Source organism: Mangifera indica, chromosome 10, assembly GCF_011075055.1.
Source record: "Mangifera indica cultivar Alphonso chromosome 10, CATAS_Mindica_2.1, whole genome shotgun sequence".
Taxonomy (NCBI): Eukaryota; Viridiplantae; Streptophyta; class Magnoliopsida; order Sapindales; family Anacardiaceae; genus Mangifera; species Mangifera indica.
This window is the reverse complement of record NC_058146.1, coordinates 7,094,727-7,122,320: the sequence shown is the minus strand read 5'-3', so window position 1 is coordinate 7,122,320 and position 27,594 is coordinate 7,094,727. Positions and strand designations below refer to the sequence as shown.

Here is a 27,594-nt window from a genome sequence, read left to right as displayed (position 1 = left end):
TTCTTCCTCTAGCAAACTGTTTTAGGCTTGCATGAAAGCACCCTACTCTCTACACTGTTTACTAGCCACGTCGCTCTCCTTATGCATACTTGCAACTCTCGAGTCCCCCATTGCATGTAAGTGAGCATAAACTAATCCTATTATTACAAAATCTGTTAATATGTATATTACCATATAGGGTTTGATTGCACAAATTGTAGGGCTTAATTATAGGAGTTTAATTAGGTAGACTTCGATTATAGGATTGTGATTATAGGAATCAAATATATGCTCGACTTATTGACTGAGATAGAAAAATTAGGAGCTAAACCATGTAGTGCTCCAATGATTTTTAATTTACAGCTTACAAAAGATGGTGAATTGTTTGAAGAACCTGAGAAATATAGAACACTGATGGGAAAATTGAATTATCTTATAGTGACTCATCCTGATATTGTATATTCTGTTAGTGCTGTAAGTTAATTTATGTCTTCTCCGACAGTTGATCATTGGGTAGCTTTAGAACAAATTCTGTGCTATTTAAAGGGAGCCCCTGGACATGGCATATTGTATGAAATTCATAGACATACTCATAATAAATGCTTTTTAGATGCAAACTGAACAGGTTTCAAGATAGATAGAAGATTCACTACGGGCTATTGTGTTTTTGTTGGAAGGAATTTGGTGTCTTGGAAAAGTAAGGAGCAAAGTGTTGTGTCCGGATCTAGTGTAGAATCAGAATATAGAGCTATGACACAGTCTGTGTGTGAAGTAATGTGGGTTTATTAACTTTTGACTGAAATGAGTTTTCAGATTTCATTATCAACACAATTGTGGTGTGATAACCAAGTTGCTCTTCACATTGTCTCTAATCCTACATTTCATGAACGAACTAAGCATACTAAAATTGATTGTCATTTCGTTCGAAAGAAAATTCAGCAAAATTTTATTTCTACAAGATATGTGAAGATTGGAGAACAACTAAGAGATATTTTTACTAAGGCAATAAATGAGATTCGAGTTGATTATATTTGTAACAAGCTGGACATGATTAACATTTATGCCTTAGTTTGAGGGGGAGTGTTACAGTATCTGTGAATATGGCTTGATTATACAAATTGTATAGGGCTTGATTATACATATAGAGCTTGATTATACAAATTGTAGAGCTTAATTATAAGAGTTTAATTATGGTAGATATTGATTATAGGATCGTAATTATAGGAATCTGTTAGGACTATATATAATGGCATGACACAAAACCAAGGCACACCACAAAAGCAAGACAGACAGGAAGACACAAAAGCAAGGTAGAGGCTAGACCATTGTAAAAATGCAAACACGTGGCAAATAAAATCAATGGTAGTTAAAGGAGAAAGGGGTGTAAAAATAGAAGAAAAGAAGGTGAGAAAGGAGAGAAATTTTTTAGGGAAAGAGTGGGCAACTCCAGCTAAATAAGAGAGCACCTAGCGTCTCGAAAACTAGGCCAGTTGTGAGAGATTTCCAACTTCTATTACTACAGTGTTTTCTGGGTTTCATTGAACCTTTTATGGGTTTTTCTATGTTATTTTCTTGGGTTTCATATGCTAGAAGTGTGATGGAATGAAGAGTTTACTGTAAAAACTCTTTTATTGATATTCTGAGTTATAATCAATACAATATCTTTATACAAATAATGGATTTGTTGAGTACTTAAAAACTTCATTTTACAGTGCATATTTACATTCCCAAATACAATATAATTTTCTAGCAAGTTTCACAGTGAGCAAACGTCTCTGGTGGCAATAAGAGGGTTGATTGTAGAGCATTTTTAGCTGTTCAGCAGTGCAAGTTTAGCTTATCTCTAGGAACCTATCAAATGGTATCAGAGCACTTTCCTAGATAGATTTGGAATTGGGAGAAAAGGAATTGGAATGCAGAAACATGACAAATAAAAGGAGAGACATGAACAAAATTGGAGAGAGATTTTTGAACAAAATTGGATTGCTCAAAAGTTTGGTCTTTCTTCTGCAAATAAACCGCAGGAGCACTTGAGAGAGCTCGGGCCATCAACAACAATCCAAAGAGGAAACCAGTTGGGAAACTGTTAGGGACCCGAAGAGTGCGTGGACTGCACAAATATTCTTTTTCCTACGTTGAAGTCGCGCGGTTAAAATTACCAGAAGAGTTGGAGTTCACCTGTGGGATTTCATTTGCTTCTTGTCTTAATGTAACAATAAAAAATGCGGAGAACAGAAAAGAAATTAATATTTTAGCTGTAATAATTTTGATAAGAAATGAAGACAGATCAACATTGCATTTTCATTACTTCCACAGTCACAAAATCAAACGACACTCATAAGTTTAAGGATAACAATTTCTCACAAATGCAACATAACCAGAACCCCAAAATAATTACAAATGACTCAAGAGAAATACAAGAAATTTAGCGCTATTCCAACTTTCGAGAGGCTAGATCTCTCCCTTATTCCCTTCTTCCTTCTTCCAAAATTTCCCCTTTTTCCATCTCCAGGTCCCTATTTCTTGATTCTTTGTTGCTGCTCCCCCAATCCTGTGTGCTAGCTCAGCTCCCAATATCTTCATAGTTTCTTTCTTTCCCAGCTTGTCCCTAAACTTTTGCTGCATGTCTGTTGCCTTTGCCGCTTCTGGAGTGCTGCCATCTGGAGCTCCCATAAATTGCTCACCAAAATTATCAGCATTGCTACCGTTTGTTTTAGGATTACAACCCTTTGCTTTCATAATTTGCTTTCCAATGTCATTTTTACTGGTGCCGTTTGCCACTTCCTCAACTCGTATCTTCAGCTTTGCCTTCCTTCCTCCTTTTTTCTTCTTCACGTGTACTCGAGCTCTATAGAAACAGAGAGCAAGAAAGATGGGTCAATTGAGATGGGAGAATCTGATAGAGGGGTATTAATATCCAGGGAGGTGAGACGATCTTTGGCGAAATCAAGGTTGATCTGGTGGAGATAGTACATTCCGTAGGGGTTTGGCTGCTTCTGACAAAGTCCGGTTACTTGAATCAACTCCCCTGCTCAACCTTCATGCTTTCCAATTAAAAGAGATGAAATCCAGTGTTGGAGGCATGAAGAAAAGAAAGGAAGAGGAGGCTGCAAGGGGAAAGGAAGAAGAAAAAATGGGAATTAGAAACCCCACCCGAATTCCACCCAATTTGGAAACCCAACCCAACCCAAAAGTCCTATCACATAATTCAAACCCAAACTAATTTCAGTATAAACCCAACTTTAGTTTCCACAAATCAAACCCAACTCAACTTTTATTCTTTCTTTCCCAGCATATCCCTAAACTTTTGCCGCATGTCTGTTGCCTTTGCCGCTTCTGGAGTGTTGCCATCTGGAGCTCCCATAAACTGCTCACCAAAATTATCAGCACTGTTACCATCTGTTTTAGGATTACAACCCTTTGCTTCCATAATTTGCTCTCCAGTGTCGGTATTACTAGTGTCGTCTGCCACTTCCTCAGCTCGTGTCTTCAGCTTTGCCTTCCTTCCTCCTTTCTTCTTCTTCACGTATACTCGAGCTCTAATTGAAATAGAGAGCAAGAAAGATGGGTCAATTGAGATGAGAGAATTTGATAGAGGGGCATTAATATCTAGGGAGGTGAGACAATCTTTGGCGAAATCAAGGTTGATCTGGTGGAGATTGTACATTCCGTAGGGGTTTGGCTGCTTCTGACAAAGTCCGGTTACTTGAATCAACTCCCCTGCTCAACCTTCATGCTTTTCGATCAAAAGAGATGAAATCCAGTGTTGGAGGCATGAAGAAAAGAAAGGAAGAGGAGGCTGCAGGGGGAAAGGAAGAAGAAAAAGTGGGAATTAGAAACCCAACCCGAATTCCACCTAATTTGGAAACCCAACCCAACCCAAAAGTCCTATCACATAATTCAAACCCAAACCAATTTCAGTATAAACCCAACTTTAGTTTCCACAAATCAAACCCAACTCAACTTTCATTTTTTATTAATCACCCCATTAACCAAACCAAAATATATGACCCTTGTTGTACATTCACCCACCCTATTTTTAGTTGCTTTTCCACAAGCCAAACACATATTTTATATTTAAAAAAATCCACATCCTAGCCCAAAATCTTACTCCACAAAAGCTCAAATTTAAAAACCCAAAATTCAATTGAAATAAGCTTAGAAAATTGTTGCCCAAGCCATAAAATTTTCCCCACCCACACCTTCTGTTCACCCCAACAACAACCAAATTTGCATAGGCCAAACGACTATTTCCCATCTAAACTATGTTGATTCTCAAAGTTTCCTCTATTAACCATGAAAATACCGTTTACCTATTTATAAACAGTTAAAATTAACGGTGGTAAGGGTAAAATCGTCATTTTTTCTATAATATTAAAAATAAACTAAAATATAATCTATTTTTGCCCCTTTAAACTTTAAAAACTAAAAGTTTTCCTTAGTTTAAGTTTTAAAAAATGACAGTTTCACCTTAGGGTTTCATTTTGAAATCTCCGGCGACATCTCCAACTCCATTGCCGACGGCCTCTCTCTCCCGAAGCATCTTCTCCTTTCGACGATCTCTTTTCTCCCATTTGGACGCTCGATCAGTGTCGGAGAAGCCTTGGGAGACGAAGTTCTTCATCTTTCTAGATGAAGACGAAGCTCAAACCCATTAACTTATCGACTGTCTTGGGAGACGAAGTTCTTCGTCTCACACATGATCTCAAACCCATTAACTTATCCACCAATATCCAACCACCCCAAAGCCATAATCTCCATTCACATAACTTGTGGACTTTTTTTTTTTCATTAGTCCAACAGTTATATTTTAGCACTAGTAATTCCTTCACTTAACAACAGTGACCACAACATAGTAACTTGTCAGCTAGACCTCCAAACGCCAACCATCGTAGCTCCAGAAATCAATCATCTTCTCAGCCTAGTAGTCTTAAACAACTTTCTTTTTTAGAAATTCCATCTTGCCAGTATTCCGAATGGGGTGATTAATAAACCAATCCAGCTAAATAGGAGAGCACCTGGTGTCTCGAAAGCTAGGCCATTTGTGAGAGATTTCCAATTTCTATTACTACAGTGTTCTCTAAGTTTCATTGAACCTTTTATGGGTTTTTCTATGTTATTTTCTTGGGTTTCATATGCTAGAAGTGTGATGGAATGGAAAGTTTATTGTAAAAACTCTTTTATTGATATTCTGAGTTAGAATCAACACAATATCTTTATACAAATAATAGATTTGTTGAGTACTTAAAAACTTTATTTTACAGTGCATATTTATATTCCCAAATACAATATAATTTTCTAGCAAGTTTCACAGTGAGCAAACGTCTCTAGTGGCAATAGGAGGGTTGATTGCAGAACATTTTTAGGTGTTCAGTAGTGCAAGTCTAGCTTATCTCCAGGAACCTATCAGAATCAAATATTTCTCTTTCTTAATCTAAGATTCCTAATTTGTATATATATACTTGTATTTTTGTAACAATTGATATATGAATGAAATATCCTTCTCTTCAATTTGGTTTGTTTCACCTATGTTCCCAGCGTTATATCTATGTAGACACACCTTAGTCACCAAGGGTCTAACACAATGTATTTTATTTTTATCTTCTTTTTCTTGATTATGGTTTGAAGAAATATCTTTCCTTTATGGAGCAAGTGCTGACTTGGGTTGTTTTTATGTTTTACTCAGGTTCCTATTGTACCTTATGGTGGAGCAACTTCAATTGAGGGTCACACCTTATCTCCTCATGGAGGTGTTTGCATTGACATGTCAATGATGAAAGTATGTATAATATCTTTTATATCTGCATGGGCTGAATTTTGAGGCTTCTACTTAAAACATTCAGACAGCCTTCTTCTCAAGAATTATGCATAATGCATATCTTTAATACCACAAATGACCCATAGCATAAGTAGAAGCTGTCAATGTCTTCTCTGAATATGTCTCTTTTCCTGCAAGTCATTCAAATGATCTCAGAACTTAAATTCCCAAGCCTCTTGGTGAATGAAATTATTCTGGTGCAGAGCTTTTCAGTTGCATATATTGTGAATGTGTCAAATGCATAATGTATTCTGGGAATTCTTTCTGCTTTTATATTTTATTGCCTTATGCTGGATTATTGTCATATTTTAGAGTGTTAAAGCATTACATCTTGAGGACATGGATGTTGTTGTTGAGCCTGGGATTGGATGGATGGAGCTTAATGAATACTTGGAGCCATACGGTCTATTCTTTCCTCTTGATCCTGGTTAGATTACTATAGTTCTTTTCTTAATGTTATTAATGGACAATGATTCTCTGCCCTAATTTATATTTTGGGACACAGCGAAAAATGTTTTAAACTCTACATGAAGTTGAATTTCTTAAAACGTGTATGCAGTGAACAGTGTAGTGTGAGTTGGCAAGTTTTTGCTTTAGTGCCTCCTGCTCCTTGAGAGCTGCCTCTTTCTCTTTTTCTCTGTTATTACTTTGTCAATTGAGGTGGACATCCTTATAAATCATCTTGATATGCAGGGCCGGGTGCTACCATCGGGGGGATGTGTGCTACACGTTGCTCTGGTTCTTTAGCAGTAAGGTAGTTGCTCTGTTCCATGAGCTCTGACATTTTAATGATTGCTAGGTATTTAAATGTGAGACTTCGATTCCTTAGTTAAAAGGAAAAAGAACTAGTAGTGCAAAATTGTATGTTAATTGACCAGTAATACTTCCCTCAAATTTATTGCAAGAAATAGTGAGTAAAACCAAAGACCTTTTTGCATCTTTGTGCAACTTTTTGCCATTTTATACTAGGAATATCTTTATTCTGTAGTGTTTGAATATATTTTATGGATTTGTCTTTATATGAAGTTCAACTCTAGATGGAAAATGCTTCAGCTAATTTTTCAATTTAACATGTTTGTAATCTTTCATGGATTTGTGATTGCTTGAGTTATGCTCTTTCCACAAATTTTATGTGTCTAGATCTTTTGAATGAAATATAGTTCTGGAGTTCATTTTAATGTTCAATTTGCTTCTTGATTTAATGATTTTGCTTTTAGCATGTAGGTATGGAACAATGCGTGATAATGTCATCAATCTCAAGGTTTGTTGGTTTCTCTTCTCATGTATTATGTAGTCATAAAGTGATATATTTCTTATACTGTGTACACCTCAGGTGGTTCTTGCCAATGGAGATATTGTCAAGACAGCTTCTCGTGCACGAAAGAGTGCTGCAGGGTTTGTTCACTTGTCCACATCAATCTAGTTATTGGTGGTTTTCTCTTTATTTTCTCTTTTTCAAATTAGTAAGGAATAGATAAAATGGAACAAACAGATTCCAACCATTACTTATTGAATTACAGAAATGACAACTAGATTGATATAATTGCTTGAGTTTTCTTGAATGTCTGTTTAACATATCAATTGATCATTCATTGTTTTGCTATTATTAACTGCCTTTACTCCTAATGTATAATCCAATACAATTCTTAATGATTATTGTGTTGCAACTTCAGTGAATTAACTTGCATTTATTTTATGAGTCGTATATTTGTTTTTTAAACTAGGATATGTAAAGCTAGTATAGGTGAGAGGGGCACATTCTCTATGACAGGCTTTTTCTTTAATGCATGAAACTATAAGGCTTTATGAAAAATATGCACATAAAGTCATTGTGACTTTGATACTTACCTGCAAACTCCACCCAAGCAGGAACTGCTCCCTCCAAGCCAAAACCAGAAACAACCTACAAAAACTCACCCAAACCAACAGTATTCCAATCCAGCTCACACAACGATTCATAGTCCAGAAAAGCAAAGTCTTAAGAACTCAACATAACAAATATTTATATATTTAGAGAAATCTAATTCCAACTCTTTAGTGTTCAATAAAAGGAAAAAAGACAGCAGTAAATAATGATTAGAAGAATGAAATTATTCTGGCAACAGAGGTGCCATATCCTCCCAGGCCGGAGCCCCCTTTTCCCAATTTCCTCTGAATTCCTTGATTCCCTTTTTCCCTTTACTTCCCCTTTTATATTCTCCTCGTCTCTCTATTCTATCAATCCTTTTGTTTCCTCCACGTGTGCCAACATTTTGCTCTCTTTTATAACTAACTCCACCTCACAACATAGCAATTGTCCACTACTCCTACCCTTACTCCACTTTTGATACACCTTAGTTTTAGGTGGCCTAACAGGCCTCCTTGAGTTTGGAAGGCTTCTGATTCTTTTGTTATGATTTGTAAGAAACTCTCTTTAATTCTCAAGTGATATGCAAGTGAAATGAAGAAATGTATTTCTACTTGAGGCAGAGCTGTTACAACTTGAATTAGCAATGCTTGTATTTTGCTGAATGTGTTAGGTTTAATTTTGCTGTGTTGCTATAACCACGTTGGTTATTCTCTATTTTCATATCTGTCCTGTCTTACTATGCCTTTGAAATTTTAATTTTCTAATATGTTTGTTTTAAGAAGGATTTCCCTTTTTGGGTCCAGGATTCTCATCCTTTAGTCTGGCCACAATTTGCATATCCATGCATGAAATATCTATCAATCAGCAATAAGTTTAAGTCAGAAATCTTGTATTTTTGGTTTCATGATGTGTAGAAGATCAGTTTTTCATTTTTGCTTTTTTTTTTTTTTTTTTTATGGGGTAGCTTTGAGCCTTACTTTGAGCCTTATAAAACATGTATGTTAGGTATGATTTGACCCGCCTTATAATTGGAAGTGAGGGAACCTTGGGTGTGATAACAGAAGTTACATTGCGGCTTCAGAAAATTCCTCAGCATTCAGTGGTAATTTTATCTCTCTGTTGGAAAGCAATTATGTTTTAGTTTAATTCAAATTTCTAACTGATATGTATTTATCTTGACAAAATGAGATTTTACTGAAATTGAAATCATAATTATATCGTTTACAGAATAAGTAACACATGCATGATTAGTTAATCGGTTTATGAATTTACTGTTGAAACATATTGTTAGAATTGAGACACTTATCCTCAATCCATAAGCTAGTTTTATTATAAAAAGTGTGTCTAAGTTTCAAAAGGGGGAAGGAACAAATTATTAAGATCTTGTTATTTAGACAACCAATCTTGGTTGGTTGTGAGAGGTCTTCGGAGCCTTGAACGACTGGAACATGAGAGATCCCGAACTCCTTAAATTGTTCGGTTTATCTTTGTAACCCTTTTATTAATGAAAAAATTTTTAGTTTATTATGTTTTTGTATTTTATTTTCTGTTTTAGATGAATTAGGGGCTGGGTTCCTAACACATATCTTCGACTCAGCAATATTAAACTATTCTGATAAGAAAGGATAGGGCTTTGTTAGGAACCTAGCCTTTATTCAACTAAAATAGAAAATAAAACACAAAAATATGATAAAGTAAAAACTATTTCCTTAATAGAGGGTTACAAAGGTAATCCGGATAATTCGACAAATCTGAGACCTCCTATTTTTAGGTTGTTCGAGGTGCTGGAGATCTTCCACGATCAGCCAAAGGTGACTACCCTCAAAACTGAAAACTCTAATATTTTTTCTCTCCCCATTTGAAACTTGAGTACCTTTTTTATAATAAAAACTACCCTATCGATTTAGGTCAAGTATCCCAATGTGCTTAATATGCATCCTTTTCTTGTCTAATAAACAAAAATAACTGGATTACATAAGGGAAAAGCATATGGATTGTTAAGTTATAAGTTTTACCCTAGATAATTGGAACAACCTCAATATTTTAAAAAAGAGGTTGCATCTCTCATGATAACTGGGATCAGATCATTTCAACGATGAAGTTCTTTGCTTTGCTGCAATTTGTGCCATTAAATGCCTTATAGAAGTAATGAGTTTGACATTTACAGTAAAAATCTCTCTCTTATTGAGTCTATCTAAATCATAACTTAATATTTGCATCTAGCTTTTTATGATGGAAGACAAAAGCCCTTCAAATTCTGTTTATGGTGGGTTGTTTTTATTTCATTGTTTTTTTCTGTCTCTATTCATTATAAATTATCATTTATAAAATTGGAAGTTAACGAGTTCCAACTATTAATAAATTGGGACAGCTGCCTTTACTTAAGATTAGAGAATTTTACCAATTATTGTTTATGAAAGCATCTGGACACCTAGATAGATAGTTGAGGGTTTTGATTGTTGCAACCCTGGCTTGTAATTGTTTATCTTGGTGTAACAAGGAAATTACTGAGATAAAATAGAGTGGGAAAAATGATAACTACAGGTGTCTGGTAAAGGGATAATTGTTTCATTTTGTATTACTGTTAAATGCTTGATGTTTATCATAATTTGATGGATTTAAACGAGTTTTGCTGACTTTAAATTTTAGAAGGCCTCTTTAATGGAGTACTCAAATCTCTTGCTATCCAATTAATGGAGTAGCTAGAATGTACAATGAATTCTGTTGACTTAAATTGATGATCTTGTAGGTTGCAATGTGCAACTTTCCGACTATTAAGGATGCAGCAAATGTTGCTATTGCTACCATGTTGTCTGGTATACAGGTGGGGCCTTACTTGCAGCAACCTTGTTCACTTATTCAATCCCTCTTCAGTTTTTTAAAAGTTTTACAAATTCTAGGTGTCAAGGGTAGAGCTGCTGGATGAGGTTCAGGTTAGAGCTGTCAACATTGCTAATGGGAAGAATTTGCCTGAACTTCCAACTCTGATGTTTGAATTTATAGGCACTGGTACAATGAGATACCTCTTTCAGCATATTAATTTCTTTAATTAATTTAATTGTGCCAGTTTGAGAAACAATTTGTCATGCAGCCCATTTACTATTTACTTATCATTGATATTTTGTAAATCTAGGGTATTTTTACATGTACGGTGATCAACCTTGTATGACAGATTGGAAGGAATTGATATTTAATGTTCTAAGGCTGGGCAAAAATTTCTTGTTAATCTGAAATTGAGCAGTTTTCCAATTTATAAACCTTATTACAATAATATTTATGATATGCTCAGCAGGAAAAATGAGAATGGTAGTCCATGGTTGTATTTGATTTGATAAAAATAAAAAGTCTAGTTGATTTAAGAGTAGGATATCATATTTATATAGTCAGAGCTTCTTGTCATTTTCTGGGATAAGCTTCTGATTTGTTGAATGACCTAGGCTAAAGTTGTGGTGGATTAATGCAAAATTATTGGAAAATGAAGTGATTAAAAAAGTTCAATCCATACCACAGTTTTTTTCATGTGTAAATGCATCTTGTTCTTCACTTTAATATGTTTAAACTTTAGTGATCTGAGTATGCGCATGAATAGGAGTGGGATCAATTCTACTTGGGTTGGTAATTATATTTGTAAAGCCAAAAGAAAGGTGGTTAGGCTATTGTGTTTGATTTTTAAAAATTTTCAAGAACATATTATTTCGATAAGTGTGGGATTGAGGCATGCGCTTAAAGTTATGTGGAGCTTTATGGAATCTTGGTCATGTAGCAACTATTTATAATACTTGTATAATTAAATTGAAAAAGGAAGCGCAGAAGGAAAAATAGTGATGTAATCTCAGGCAAACAGCTGAGCAGCAATTGGGGGTGTAGTTTTGGGATAAGAGGTGCTAGTTACAAACAAAGAAGGCTGCCCTCTAATTTGGAATCTAATTTGTATGGATGATTGACAATACGCAAATTGGTGAGAGGTGTCCAGTAATACACAATAAAGGTTTCTTTTCATTTTGGAAACTAATTTAACAGATGATTGATGATAAAGAAATTTGTATGGCCTATGAAAGGATTCTCAGTACATGTTTTTTCAGGATTTAAGCATGTTGGGTACCACCACTTTTAGGGATTTTTGCTAAGACTTCCATTAAGGGAAAATATTCATTCTACTGATTTATAGTGGTAAAAAGTAATGGATTTTGGGTCACAATTATGACTAATATTACCTCTAAGATATTTGCTTTGGAGGGTTGATGTAAATTTTTCCCTTTTATTGTCATGACATTACATTTTTTTTTCTCCTCTCTCCCCCATTTTTGTTGTGTACTGAATGAAACATCAATGTACTATAAAGAGTTGTTTTATTAGCTGTGTCCATTCTTACCTTATCCTAACTTTTAATATGTTCTTTTTGCAATTTGTTAGAGGCATATTCATGCGAGCAAACGTTAATTGTTCAGAAGATTGTTTCTGAGAACAATGGCTCAGATTTTGTTTTTGCGGTAGAGCCTGAAGCTAAGAAGGAACTTTGGAAGGTTTGCATTTTAGTTTTTTCTCATTTTCATTGTGGGTTTATCGCTCTAACATTCACATTATGCTGTATGTGTTTTATGTTTTCTTTCATTTTTAGGGGCTGTCACCTTTCTGTATTAATCTTTGAAATTGATGTTTCCAAACCTATTCAGTTTGGTAAACTTTTACAGTGGTTTTACCTGTTCATAAGTTCTCATAAATAAAGTAAAACTAGACATGTTAAGATGAGGAGTGCTATGAACTCTCTTTCTTACTCACTCTCATTTTGACATGTGCAGAAAAAACAAAAAATATAATAAACAAGTGATTACTCTCTTTTCCATTTTGTTTGTCTTCCTGTACACATTTCAAATGGAGAGTGGGAGAGTGAGAGTGAAAAGGAGATGTTTTTGGCATTTCTCATTTTAAGATGTGATATGTTCAACAATCTGGGTCCTGTTTTGCGCTCTTAATTCACTGATGAAACTTTTATTCTTCTTTTGGAAGTTTATTTTGGTATGCACAAGTTTTTTTTTTTTTTTTTTAAATTGTAATTCTCTCTACATTCTGTAAATTTCTTTTGGTTTGAAACAGATAAGGAAGGAAGCACTCTGGGCTTGCTTTGCAATGGAACCTAATTTTGAGGCAATGATATCAGTGAGTCACGTGTTAGTGAGCTTGTTCATAAATTGGAATGCACTTGGTTTTAATAGATCAGAACGATTTCTATAAAATGGTGTAAGACTGGTGGAAAATAAATAAGACAGGTAAGGAATTAGTATGAGGTAGGGAAAAAGAAAGGAAAATAAAATAAGGAAATAGAATGAAGTAGGGAAATAGAAAGCGTTTGAGAAATTGAAGAGAGAAATAGATAATTGGGGAGAAAGCTAATCCTCATTGTTGATGCACTATTTTGGTTGAATGCTTGTGGCATTTGAAATTGACTTTAACACCTAGATCTTACCTTGGTGATGACTATGAGTGCTTGTTTGATCAATCAAACATGCTGTGTTATTGGTTCAACCGCTGTCCAATTTTAGGTTTCTAGGAAAAATTCTCCAATGTTGCCCAACCTAAGTTTGATGTGCTATATTGGTTGATCATAGGACTTAGACTTTAATCAATGGACTTGAGCTTGGACGTTGATCAAACAAGGATGCATTGCCCCCAAATGAGCAGTCATAGCCATTGTTGACATAAGTTTACTGTTTAAAACTTGGATTCAGATTTGGACTCCCCAACTCAAAAATGAGTGTCAACACTCATAATTAATGATCTATTGAGCCCTACACAAAATTGAAAACTGAAGCCTATTTGTATAGTGGCCAGGCATAAATATATATTATGAAGAGTATTCTCTATTGTGAATAGAATATACTTGCAATCATTGATTTAGTCTATAAAAGTATGTCTACTTAAATAACTTGTGGACTTATCATGTTGTAATCAACTTGACTTTAAAACTCAAGTGGTAATTTACATTGATAAATCCTTTTCATTGTATAATTCCCTTGTCTTTGACTTAAAAGTATTTTTTTTTTAACTTGTATATCTTACTGTTGTAAAGATTGTAAGAGTAGAAACGAAAGGCCAAAAAATGCCTGAGAAAGGCAACAAATTTCAATTACAAACCTTCAATAATATTTATGATATATAGTTACTAACTGGTTATAAGTTTATCATAAGAATTAATTTATGTATTATGGTTCTTGTTAAAACAAGAGGCTAAATAAAATATTCACTCTTTTCTCTTCTAACTTAGGTAAAAAGGAATACAATATATGTATGGATACAGTCCTAAATTAGGCACCAAATTTTTGGGACAAAGTAATCAAGAACCTACTAGAAAACAAGGATAGTTGACCCTAATCATATCCCATTAATTCTTTGATCACAACCCAATGATCACAAGATTTTATTCTAGTTTTCTAACATTCCTCTTCAAGTTGGTGAATAGAGATTATATTTTATTGTATATAGTTTTTAGGATTTTCAAAGGGCAAGCAAGAAGAATTAGAGAATTTTGGGCAACCTTGGGGGTGTAAGCAACCTTAGGGTTGATTAGAAAGTCTTCGACACCTCAAATAGTTGGAAATGAAAGGCTCAAGTTCCTCGAAATATTCAGTTTATTCATGTATATGATTATTTATAAATAAAATGATTTGTCTTCTTTATTTGTTGGTTTGTTTACTGTTTTTGGTGAAAATGTGGTTGGGTACCTAACAAAATAGTATCAAAGCGATGAGATCTAGTAAGAGAGTTGACTTGAAAAGGGAGGGCATTGACAAGAAGCTTAGATGGAGCAAATCAGCAAAAGGGAACTCAAATCAGCTTGGGTGGAAGCTGATGGAGACATAAAGGCACTAGAATGGGTGTGGGAAGTCAAATGGGTGCTAGAAAATGGTGGAGAAATTGAAGTCCCTGGAAAAAAGAATTTAAAATGGCACTATGAAGATAGAAAGGTGTGGAGACATCACAATTGGAACACAAATTGGTAAGGAAGAATGGTGGATTGACATGATGGAAGTCCAAAAGTCATTAATGGAAGGTGAAAGGTCGTTGGAAAGCTGCGACATTGCAGATGTGAGATTAATGACGAAAAAAGAGAGTGAGTTAGGGTTTGGGTTTGGTGAAAGAGGAAGAAGTCAAAAAAAGGAAGAAAAAAAGAAAAGGAAAAAGAAGGAAAAATTATGTTTTGCTACAGAAAGGAAAAGGTTAACAAAAAAAGACAAAACATAATACGTTCGAGTGTTGGTAGACAAAAAGGATAAGATTTTGGACATCTAGCAAAAAAAAGTGTTGGTAGACGGGTGGGAAAGGAAAAAAATAGTGTTCAACAATTGTTTAAAGGGGGGAACAAAATAAAAAATAATATGTATTTTGGAGAATTCGGACAATCGATATATATATATATATATATATATATATATATATATATATATATATATATATATATATATATATATATATATCACAAATTTAAGAAGATATGATTTCTCAAAAGATATGACAGAGTTGGGTGCGTGTCATGGAATGTGGGGGAGCTGTGAGGAAGATAATGGACAATTGGTGGAGACATGGCAAGCCAAGGTTAAGTGGGAGATTTATAAGAGAGTGATAGACCTCCCATAATTAGACAATATCACGGGAAGGGCAAAATGAGAAAACACCAATTCCAGCTGTAATCCAATCAGCAGAAGCAATGGATCAGTTTGCAGAATCAGTAAATCAAACCAATTTAATTATCTTTAATAAAACAGATCATAAGGCAAGAACCAAGGAAGAACAGAAGGCGGAAATAGTGCAGAAACTAAAGATGGAGTAGTTTAAAAGAAGAAGAAGAACGAAGGTTGAGGCATGGAGAAAAATAGAATGAAGTCTTGCGTGGGAATTAGGTGGCCTTTGGCCTAGGATGGGGAACTTGGTTCTGTATCAAGTTTATGTTTTCTAAGCATTCGATAATAAAATCTCTTGCTGTAAACTCCTGTTTTATTCAGCATCTCAACAATGAACCCTCTGCTGTATCCAGTAGCTGAAGCAGACTCAGAAGCCATTCAACCTCAGCAAATAGCCTCTGATCCTGTGGGTACGCAACAACTTGGCATCAGAGCACGTTACGATCTGGAAACATGGTTAGCACTCGGTCGGACCCGAAAGGGGATCAATCAGAGAAAGAAGTGATTGGTAAAGTGAACGAATTGGAAAATGAAATGCGATCAGTTAGGGAAGAATTGAAAGAAATGAGAGGACTTCGAGAGGAAATGAGCGAACTCAAGGATTTATTAGTTGTGGTATACTTGAACAATCAGACAAACCAAAAAAGGAAGGCTCCAATAGATTTAGCAGAAGCCCAAGGAGAAACAGAGGGGCACAAAACTACGGAAGGAATAAAATTAAAGATACCTGATAGAAGGGAGGTAGGAACTTCTTGCCAAGATACAGAAGACTTTGGAACCAGGAATGCTGATGTCCATCCTCGGTGCATCAAATTACCTGTTTTCCAAAGAGAAGACCTTGTTGGTTGGATTTTCAGAGTTGAACGATATTTCATAGTGAATTGAGTTAGAGAAGGGGATAAGGTTCAGGCAGCTGCTGTCTGTTTGGAAGGTTCAGCATTAGCATGGCTACAATGGAGGGAATATCGGGGGTCATTTAGGAATTGGGACGAACTTAAAAGAGAGTTGATGGAGCGATTCCGGTCAGGTCAAGAAGGAACTGTGTACGAAGAGCTATGGTCACTACGACAGGAGGGATCAGTGGCTGAGTTCAGATACTGGTTTGAATGGTTGTCGGTGCCGCTCTTGGATCTCTCAGAACCAGCGTTGCGTAGAGCTTTTATTCATGGGTTAAGAGAAGAGATACGGGCTGAGATTCGGGTTCTGGAACCTAGTAGTTTGGCCCAAGCAATGAATCTAGCCCAGAGATTAGAAGAAAGAAACATGGTCATAGAGCATATGAGAATTGATATAAGTCATTCCACAAGAAACAACCCAAACTTGATGCCTTCTGTTGGTCGGCGATGGATTAACCCAACTCCATTTCCAGCCCTTGGTCTAGCACCTTCCAACAAACCTATACCTCTCCTCACCAATGGACCTGGAACACAATCTGAACCACCTAAAAATAACAAAAATGAACACTTGGATCAGGAACAAACCGCACCACCTTCATTCCCAACCTTCCACGCACAACGTTGACAACAATTCATTCAGAGCCTTCGCGTCAATCTAGCAATCATTACGACAACAATCGACGACTACCATTTTGCCGACTCTCCGATGCCGAACAGCAAGAAAAGTACTTGAAAGGGCTTTGTTACCAGTGCGATGGACCTTACAGTCCCAACCATCAGTGCTAACAACGATCACTACAACTTCTGTTGGTGCAAGGCGACGGTGATGATGGAGACATTCCAGTCGAAGGAGAGATGATGGTTCCAGAACCTATGGTGGAGGAAATTGCGTTGGACATCAACCAAATCGAAGTAGCAAACCACTCTATCGCTGGTATCAGTCCTTACCGACCCTTAAAAAAGTCATTGGAGCACACATAACCAACCAACCATTACCTCCCTGTTTATCCACTGAGGGAGAGCTACAAGTTCAACCCCAAGAAGTGTTAGCAGTTCGTGGGACTCCTTCTGACCCCTTAGAAGTACTCATTCAATGGGAAGGATTGCCAACAACTGAAAGTTCTTGGAAAGCTTACGATTCAATCCTCACTGCCTTTCCCTCTTTTCACCTTGCAGACAAGGTGAAACTCTTGGGGGGAGTAGTGATAGACCTCCCATAATTAGACAATATCACAGGAAGGGCAAAATGAGAAAACACCAATTCCAACTGTAATCCAATCAGCAGAAGCAATGGATCAGTTTGCAGAATCAGCAAATCAAACCAATTTAATTATCTTTAATAAAGCAGATCATAAGGCAAGAACCAAGGAAGAACAGAAGGCGGAAATAGTGCAGAAACTAAAGATGAGTAGTTTAAAAGAAGAAGAAGAACGAAGGTTGAGGCATGGAGAAAAATAGAATGAAGTCTTGGGTGGGAATTAGGTGGCCTTTGGCCTAGGATGGGGAACTTGGTTCTGTATCAAGTTTATGTTTTCTAAGCATTCGATAATAAAATCTTTTGCTGTAAACTCCTGTTTTATTCAGCATCTCAACAATAAACCCTCTGCTGTATCCAGTAACTGAAGCAGACTCAAAAGCCATTCAACCTTAGCAAATAGCCTCTGATCCTGTGGGTACGCAACAGAGAGCAAAAGGGGTTAAATGAAGTGGGGTTGGATAAATCTGGGTCGTTGAAATGGAATCAGAAGGGGAAGAAATTGCGGTAGTAATTGAAATTAGTGAAGAAGAAATTTGGAGCTAGAGTTTGAGTGGGGTCTGTTAGTGATTAATTGGAAAATTTGGTGTTATTTCTAAGGGCTACGCTTGTGGCTGTATCAAACGAAATTCTCCCATTGTAGTGCAATTTTTTCTCAATATTCTAATTTATGTTATAAAAAAAAAAAAACCAATGAAAAAAATCCAAGAAAAGGGTGGTAAAAAGAAAAAGGAAAAATATATAAAAAAAAAATTATATATGCCCTTTTTTCATTTCTAATTTTCCTATCTTGTGGACAATGTGGATTTCAAACCAGTGGGTAATGTTATTATATGAGTACACTTATTTTATTTTAAAAGGTTAGATTTTATTATATAAAAGGTGTTGTTAGGATTTTCAAAGGGGTAAGGAAGAAGAATTAGGGAATTTTGGGCAACCATTTGGTTGTGGGTAGCCTTAGGGTTGATCGGGAGGTCTTTAGTGCTTCAAATGTTTGGAAATGGAAGGTCTTGACTTCTCGAATTAATTGATTTATCCATGTAAACACCTGTTTATCAATAAAATGATTTATGTTTTCTTTTTTTGTTGGTTTGTTTGTTGTTTTGGGTGAAAATGTGATTGGATGCCTAACAAAATTACTTTTTAAGGTCTTCAATCTCTTGAACCTCAGTGCCAGTTCTAACCATTTTATCTACATAAACAATTAAAATGGTACAAGATCTTACCCATTTCTTGATAGCAGGTGGAACATAAAGATTGTTAATCATTGCCATATTTCTCTTGTGAACTCCAATGAAGGATTTGACTTCAACTTTGACAATCAACTTTGAGGAAAAGCTTGTGGCCTTCTCCAGTAAATCAAAATCTGGTTTGGTTCAGTATTGGGTTCTTTCCCTCGATATATCACATGAATATAGGCTTGGATGGTCCATTGAAGAATTAAGAGAAGAGTAAGAACTTAGCGAAGTGGGCAGATGGGTAAGATACTCAAGATTAACAAAAGAGTTAGAACTAAGAGAAGGAGGGTGGTCAAATGGGTAGGACAAGTAAGAAAGGAAATAGACGACAAGATAGATGGATCCCAATGATTTTCTTCATGAGAATTCTCCCTTTGAAGAAAAGCATCGGGATAGAATGGTTGGTTCTCAAAAAAGGATACATTAGATGAAACATAAAATTTTTTTTGAAGATGACCATTGGGAGGATGTTAATTATGGACAAATACAGTGGATCTAAATACTTGAGATCGAAAAGAATTATAGATTTAGACTTGAGGAGGAAAGTGAGTTGGGAGCTAAGAAGAGTTTAGAATGGGTGGACTTTGTAAGGTAATTGATTAATAAAGTAAGCGATGTTGTAAGGGTGGCTTCACCCCAAAAAATATTTGGAACATGTTTAGTAAACATGATGAATGCGACAACTTTAAGAAGGTGGCGATTCCTGTTTAACAATCCTATTTTATTGAGGAGTACAAACACATGAGCTTTAATGAAAAATACTGTATTCAATTAGGTAGTTATAAATTTCATGTGCACACTAGTCTTTACTATTATCAGTACAAAGAATGTGAATGGAAGATTAAAAAATATTTGTGACTTGTTTATGGAATTGTTTGATGATGTAGCTAGCTTCAAATTTTCTCGCATAAGATAAACCCAACACACAAGTATGATCGTCTATAAAAGTGATGAACCATCAACAATTAGTAAGTTGGATGTGCAGGCTGATCCTCAAATATTGTTATGAATGAGATGGAAGGGCTTTGAAGATTTATAACAATGGCCAAGGTGATTTTTTTGTGGTTGTATGACATAAATACAATGCTCACATTGAAATGAAGAACTTTATGGATAAAGAGATGGGGATATAAGTTTTTTAAGATAAGGAAAATTTGGATGTCCTAGGTGTTTTAGCCAAATTTTAACATCCAAACTTGAAAGAGTAGATAATGAATTAAGTGATCTTTGTCTTAAAGGAGAACCAACACTTGAGAGGTAGTAGAGATCATTTTGCTTCTCAACATTGTCAATCATCCTTCTTGAAGACAAATCCTGAAATTCACAATTTGAAGAAAAAAAGTTATTGGCTAATGGAAAGAAGATTGCACTTAAGATTGGGAATTGGAAGAACAAATTTTATTTAAAGGCCAAGTAGTTCAGTATCCCGTTGTCCAATGACTGTAGAGAGAGTACCAACAACAATTGTGATTTTTATGTCATTTCACATGCTTCATTATTGGATGATTTTGTGTTATCTCTTAGCAACTGTAGCAGTAGAGATGGGAGGGTAGGCTCAAGCTGATGAGTTCCCTCAATAATCTAAATCAGAATACAGATAACAAATGATTGGGCTAAAACAATGTTAACAAATTGGCAGCAAATGTGTACTGAAAGAAGACTTGGAATATGCTTTTATTATTATGGAATGATAACAGAGGCTAAATTCCAGAGTTCATGCTAACTCTCCAGAAACAAAAGAAGAAAAAAATCACAGCCAAAACAACTCTCTATTGGCAATTCGAGAGGCAAACACCCTCCCACACTCGTGCACTAAACTTCGATTATCTTCTCTTTGCCTTTCTTCCCTCATAATCACACCCTTTTATGCTATTCTGTCACCAGTCAGGAGCATCCATCAGTCATGCAAATGGGAGTGCAAGGGGGCCTGCTGGAGGTTTCTTGATCTTCCTCAATGGCTTCAGCCTCTTTTTGTTCCTTCACAAGCATTCCAGCTGCCTCTTGACTCTTATGTATTTTCTCTATAAATTCAGCTCCCACCCCTTCACTCTTCTTCAATTTAACTTCTGCTTCCTCACATCTTTTCCTCATTCTGTGCCTGCAGCAATTGACCCTTGTGATGAGTGTTTTATCACAAGCTTTTACCTAGTTTTGACTGATCAAGAGGTTCTTCAAGTGTTCCATCTATTCAATAGTGAAGGGGAGTTGGCTTGATATTTTAGTTTTAGCTACAAACTTGATGGTATAGGCTGCCCAATTGGACTTTTTTGACCTCGTAACTTCCACTTTTCAGGTTTGCTATGAATCTCCCTAAATGTCTCCTGTGTGTGATATGGTTTATTACTATGGTCACACTTCAAGTTGAGCTCGAACTTGACTTTATTTGAGTGAAGCGAAGCTCAAGCTTGAGCTTGAGCTTGAGCTCGAGCTTGTTGAGCTTGTCTCAAACTTGTTCGAGCTCAGCTCGCTTGAAGGGAGCCAAACTTGAGTTTGAGCTCAAGTTGAGCTTTGAGCTTGGCTCGGTATTGTAGCATAGTAAAAATGACTAAGATGACACCATTTTGGTGCGTGTTGATTACAAAAAAATTGTTTTAGTTAATTTGTATTGAAATTTTTCATACTCGTAAGCTTGACAAGCTGAATATCCTTAAAGTTCAAAATTGAAAATATTTAACTCTTAGGGTTGGGCTTGACTTTGCTTGAGCTATGCTCGTTTTCGAGTGTGAACAATTTCGGCTCAAATCCAACCTTAGTCACACAAATGGTTTATCCGTAGATTGTTGATCTGAAGAGTTAAAGGATTCAATTTTGCTTGCAACCAAAACAAACTTTTTTGTGTTATGTCTATAGATTGGCTATAAGGCAAAGTAAGCATTACCCATTTGTATACTCGTAAGCTTGACAAGCTGAATATCCTTAAAGTTCAAAATTGAAAATATTTAACTCTTAGGGTTGGGCTTGACTTTGCTTGAGCTATGCTCGTTTTCGAGTGTGAACAATTTTGGCTCAAATCCAACCCTAGTCACACAAATGGTTTATCCGTAGATTGTTGATCTGAAGAGTTAAAGGATTCAATTTTGCTTGTAACCAAAACAAACTTTTTTGTGTTATGTCTATAGATTGGCTATAAGGCAAAGTAAGCATTACCCATTTGTGGCTTTCTTCATTTCTAAACTCAACGAATGCTTATCAAATAGAAGAGGTTTGGCCCCAAGGAGACCTGCCCAAACTTCATTAAGGTCCTGTTTAAGACCTTGAAGAAAATCATACATGTGGCCTTTCTCAAGCATTTGGTTGTACTTCACACCATCTTCAAGACAATTTCAACTTGTTTCGTAGAACAAATCCATCTTGTTGTAGTTCTAACAAGACATTTAGTGACTCATGTCGAATTGTGCAAATGTTGGATCGGATCTCAAAGCATTGGGTAGTATTTTCAAGGTCCGAATACATCAACTAAATTGCCTTGCAAATCTGATTCACTATCTTGTAGAAAAGGTATGTTAAACCAATCTTGGGCTCCATAGAGTTGATTGTTAGGGCATAACAATGGAGTTCTCGACTTCCCAAGAGTTGAAGCAAGAGGCTAAAGAAATATTCATTATTTTCTCTTCGAACTTCCAAAATAGAGGAATACAATAAAGATTGATATTTTCCTAAATTTGACACTAGATTATTAGGATAACTCAGGAGCCTACGGAAAAACAAAAAAGGATAGTTGACCCCAATTATATCCCATTAATTCCTAAATTATATCTCAATGATTATGGGATTGTATTTTAATTTTTGTGACACTTATAAACACACACCCTGATGGAAAATGCTGAGGAATTTTTTTATAGCAAGATTTCATTTAAAAGAAAAGAAAAAAGGGAATATTTATGTTCTTTTGAGAATCAGTCTTCCAAAACCAATCTATACATGCCTCACGGGCGCATTTTAAGTTAACCGGTTTTGAAATTCTATTTTTCTTCCTTATGTTGCCTAAGTCTCCTTTACCTGATATGTTTTTTCTTCAGGATGTATGTGTACCTCTATCTAGGCTTGCAGAATTAATATCCAAATCAAAACAAGAGCTTGATGCATCACCGCTTGTTTGGTATGTTTGAAATGACCACTTTTTATTATTTTTTATTTTATGATAATTTGGAGGATGAAGCTTTTATGTTTCTTTGCCTGGGGGGTCAAACTGATACTTTGATTGCATATACTTTGTGGTTGTATTAACAGCACAGTTATTGCTCATGCTGGTGATGGTAACTTTCACACTGTGATTCTGTTTGATCCAAAGGAAGAGGAACAGAGGCAAGAAGCAGAAAGGCTAAACAAATTCATGGTCCATGCTGCACTGTCAATGGAAGGTACATTTTTTTGTTCTGGACAGTATAACAATTTCTGTTTATTCTTAGATACCAAGTGAGGCTACTGATAGTGGTGCTTAATATGTGCATGTATGGGCTAAACCAGGACTTCAATTTAATGGGGCTGGAACATAAAATGTTCCTTAACTATAAAAATGAAATTAATATTGTAATCTAAACAATTATGATATGAAAGCTTAAAAATATGATTACGGCTAGATGTATTAATAATTAAATACGAAGTAAAAAGCACGGAAACAGCCATAGAGATAGCCTTTGAGTACAAGAAGAATGAACAAAATTTTGATTTAATGTTTCACAATTGAAGAAATTGAGAGGAAGAGGCAAGAATGTTCGAAGTTTCTATGTTTTGTTAATTTAGAAAAGAGAAGAAAATGTTGTTTTAAGGTAAGGTATCAATTTTACTCAGAAATTGTGATGATTTTAATTATTGAATAAAATATATCCTTTAATTTGTTCTTGTAAAACATAAAATATAAACATCTAAAAATATTCTAATTTTTTTCAAGTTATTAACCACACCATCTAATTGTTACCATAAATGTGGGGTGGAGAATTCATAGATTTTCTATTTAATTTTTAACTTAAAAATAGGTTATTATTTAGTTTGCAGTGTCTAGGGTTAAGCACTATTCATTTATTTTTTTCATTTACTGTTTTCTTTATTTTATATCCTTGTTAAAGGCGTAGTATTTGTTCGGCATACATTCTTCTTTGCATTTCCGGACAGTATTGCTGTTTCCACCTATTAAGGAGAGCAAACAGCAAAACAAAATTCACATTATTTTCTTCAGTTTCAGTCTTGCTTAAAATGGGAAAGCACTTATGAATTTTAAAAATTTTCAATAAATAATTTTAATTTTACAAATATTAAGACTATAAATGAGATAGTTAGGTGACTTCATCTTTCGAAAAATTGATTTTTTTTTTCTCTACCCAAAGCATTCCTAAATCTGTAAAATACAAAGTTCAATTTCTTATTCTTCAAATTTTCTGCCAAAATAATTGTATATAACAATGCCAAATCACTTTTTGTTATCTGAAATGCAGTTAGTTTATCTGTTGCTTCCTCTGTAGAAAAGATATATGGACTTAAAATGCAAGTTACTTTATGCTTAATTTATGTAAGTATTAAACTTTTTGTGCTTCTGATGGATCTGATTTTGTCAATGAATAGGAACCTGTACCGGTGAACATGGTGTTGGCACAGGGAAAATGAAGGTATTTAACCAGAACTGTTACTGTTTTGAATGTGATAAAAATGAGACTTGAGTTCATCATCAAACAAAGTTAATATCATTGCCGTCCCTCCTGGAATCTAATACCGTGGAATTGACTTATATTATTTTTTCTTGGCACATCCATTGGCGATCAATGGCTTGTGCCTGTGAGCTCCAAAAGGACATTTCATTTGGGAAAATATAGCAGGGGATGCATAAACGAATTGATTATAACATGGTGGGTGCTATGAAGAAATATTCACCATGACACCATTTATACCTGTTTTTTTTTCTCATTTCAACTTGTTTACTAAGCATTGATTAGTTCTCCATTAATGGAATGTTTGTTTAATTTTACTCTTCCTTTATGTAGCCTGTGGGGTGGGGAGGTTCCCCAGGAAGGTAATGTAGTTATTGTTATTAACGAGGTTTGCTTTTCATATTTCCAGTATCTTGAAAAGGAGCTTGGAATAGAAGCTTTGAAGACAATGAAAAGAATAAAAGGAGCTCTAGACCCAAACAATATCATGAATCCAGGAAAGCTCATTCCTCCACATATTTGCTTCTAATTTCCCCTCCAATCCCAAGGCTGATCTGCACAGATAGTTGTTTGTGAAAGTGGCATCAACATAATGCAGGTTCCTGTGCCTCTACAGCATCAGAGTTGGTAACTTTTTTCATATCTCCTTCCCATGAAGATAAAAAAACTTCCTATTCACTGTGAGCTATAATGATCACGAGTGGGGTGGGGTGCATAGTTTTTTTTTTTTTAAAAAAAAAAAGACTAATATACCTACTGGGCTGTCTGATGGGACAATTGAGCAAGAATGTTTAAACATTGTACGTTCTTCATTTTTCTTTGTTGTAGTCTATTCAAGCTAAGACTTTAATGTCCACAGTCCTCGTTCTGCATTCTATTGAATATTTAAATGTTTGATTTGGAAATCATGTGATAATAAAAATGATGATAAACATATAAACATACCCTTCAAGTTGCATTATTTGATCTCTCCTATTCTCTGTTCTCTTGTTTTTAATGCAATAATGTAGCCGAAATGATGGGAAATGAGAAGGGAATGAGATAGTAGCTCAACCGTGACCATCAACAGTGGCTAACAGTGCCTCCTGAACAGAGGTTTTGCTTGATTTTATTTATACCTTTTATGTTTCAAAAGTTTATTTGGTTACCCATTATCTAATGAACTAGTTTTTAATGAAATTATAAAATTGTTCTAAAATTTAATACAAATGTTAATTACCAAAATTTTAATTTTATCGAAATTAAGAAAATTTCCTTTTTTTTTTTTCCTTATCCTTCCCAATTTAATCACCAATTCAATTTGCCACTTTGGAGATTATGAAAATTATTGTATTATTTGGACTGTCTGTCTAAAAGGAATAATATTTTCATAGTGAATTCTCCTATTGGATTAGAAACTCTACATGAAAAAAAGTCATGTTTATTTTTCTTTCACCACTTTGGAGAGATGACGATTGAACAACAGAGAAAGTTCGACTAAGATGTGTCGTAATTGTTTTAAGGAGGAAGCCAATGTGTTTCTTTTGCCGTGCAGGCATTTCATTGTTGTGAATATTGGTAATTGAAATGACGTTCCACCACTAAGAGGAAGCCTATGTGTTTCTTTTGCCTTGCAGGCATTTCATTGTTTGTGAATATTGGTGATTGGAATGACGTTGCCACCACTAGTTTAGTTGCCCTTAGTGGTAGTCGTATGAATATAGGATACAACGGTGGCGGTTGATCAAGAGGGAAAGAGAAAGAAAAAAAAAAAGATATTTATGTAATTTCAATAAAAAAATAAAAATGCTTAAGATAGATTAATAATTTCATTTAAAAGAGACAAATTAGTAATTTGCAATGAAATTAAAGAGTTTTTTTTTTAAATAAAAACTTTTCAAACTTAAAGGACAATAAGTCATCAAAGTTTGGGTGGGACATTGTCATTTGGTCAATTTTGGTTAAATTAGCACTAGCAGACAAGCTCATTGGTGAAAGTTTTGGCTGAAATTCCTATTTAGAATTCGTACGATTTTGCATGTTCTTCCAATGAAAAGAAAGAAAGTAACCGCACGTTTGAGCATTTACAAAAGTGAGGAGCTAGCGGAGGAATAAAGTAAGCAAAACGACAGTATAAGAGTAAGACAAATTACAGGTCTAATTCCTTTTAGTGGGTTTTCAATTTTTTACTTGCATAATCTTCAACTTCAAGATTCTTTTTATTACTACTAGGAAATATTATTGATCGCTTCAATCTTATTTGAAAGTGATAGATTCCATTTGCTAACCATTATATGAACTTGTATGAGAGGTCTAGGCATTGACAATTTTTTAGCTTCATTCTTGTTGTCTGGCTCTTGTGCTTTCTCTAGGATGCCTCAATTTCACACTTTGAAATGGACGTGTTTGTAATGGGCATCTATTATGTCATTATCCTATATATCAATTCATAGATTTCAAATGATACAATGTCTCTTGTTGTCTTTCTTTTTATACCAATGATGCTTTGAATTTGGAGTATTTTTGTTTTAGTTTATTTTATTTTTAGCCCCTAACATAGATTCCTTTACTTTTAAGTGGGATTTGCATCCATTAGTAAATGAGAGTTTTATATTAATAAAAATGCTAAAATGACTATTTCCCACCTGAACTTTGATGAAATGATAATTTTTCATTCTTTAAGTTTAAAAAGTTTAATTTTATATTCGTCATCCACTTCTATTAATAAAAATCAATATGTAAAAGGGCAAGAAAAACATTTTACACATATCTAAAAAACAACAATAAAAATTTTTATTTTGTTTTGGTATTTTTCTACATTTGTCTCTTCTTTATATTTATTTTTTCTTTTTACTTCACCCCTAATTCATCAAACTTAAATCCACTTATACAATATTGTAAAAAAACAAAACACACACACACACACACACACACACACACACACACAATGAGCTAGTAAGTTAGTTCACATAGTACCTCAAACAATTGAAGAAAACAGAAAACAAATTGGAAGAAGTTGATCGGTTTGTCTATCTCTTTAGAGTTAGCTTTTATAGTGAATTTTTTTAAAGTAGTGGTGATAATGGTGGTGTTTTTCTCATAAAGTAATGATTTGAGGATGATTTTGTAACAAACTAAACAAGTAAAGTTTTCTGGAATGAAATGAATTAGTTTGTTTAGAGAAGAGTAAAGATAAAGAAGATGATGTTGTTAGAGTTAGTGCTCTAGAACCAATCATAATGGCTGATGTATTCATGCTATG

The 27,594-nt window shown here is 34.9% G+C and overlaps 1 protein-coding gene across 1 annotated transcript in view; it reads left to right on the top strand.

The window, feature by feature from the left end:
* The window catches only part of LOC123227572 (D-lactate dehydrogenase [cytochrome], mitochondrial), a 31,172-nt gene extending 6,092 nt beyond the window's left edge, over nucleotides 1-25,080 (top strand). The window contains exons 5-18 of the mRNA XM_044652618.1: nucleotides 5,666-5,758; nucleotides 6,110-6,224; nucleotides 6,491-6,551; nucleotides 7,022-7,058; nucleotides 7,131-7,192; nucleotides 8,652-8,748; nucleotides 10,396-10,470; nucleotides 10,547-10,655; nucleotides 12,060-12,169; nucleotides 12,741-12,803; nucleotides 22,731-22,810; nucleotides 22,942-23,072; nucleotides 24,271-24,314; nucleotides 24,763-25,080. Of these exons, the coding sequence (XP_044508553.1) occupies nucleotides 5,666-5,758; nucleotides 6,110-6,224; nucleotides 6,491-6,551; nucleotides 7,022-7,058; nucleotides 7,131-7,192; nucleotides 8,652-8,748; nucleotides 10,396-10,470; nucleotides 10,547-10,655; nucleotides 12,060-12,169; nucleotides 12,741-12,803; nucleotides 22,731-22,810; nucleotides 22,942-23,072; nucleotides 24,271-24,314; nucleotides 24,763-24,882 (1,197 nt within the window). The 3' untranslated portion in view covers nucleotides 24,883-25,080. The remainder of the gene's footprint in view (nucleotides 1-5,665; nucleotides 5,759-6,109; nucleotides 6,225-6,490; nucleotides 6,552-7,021; nucleotides 7,059-7,130; nucleotides 7,193-8,651; nucleotides 8,749-10,395; nucleotides 10,471-10,546; nucleotides 10,656-12,059; nucleotides 12,170-12,740; nucleotides 12,804-22,730; nucleotides 22,811-22,941; nucleotides 23,073-24,270; nucleotides 24,315-24,762) is intronic.
* Nucleotides 25,081-27,594: the final 2,514 nt, after the last annotated feature.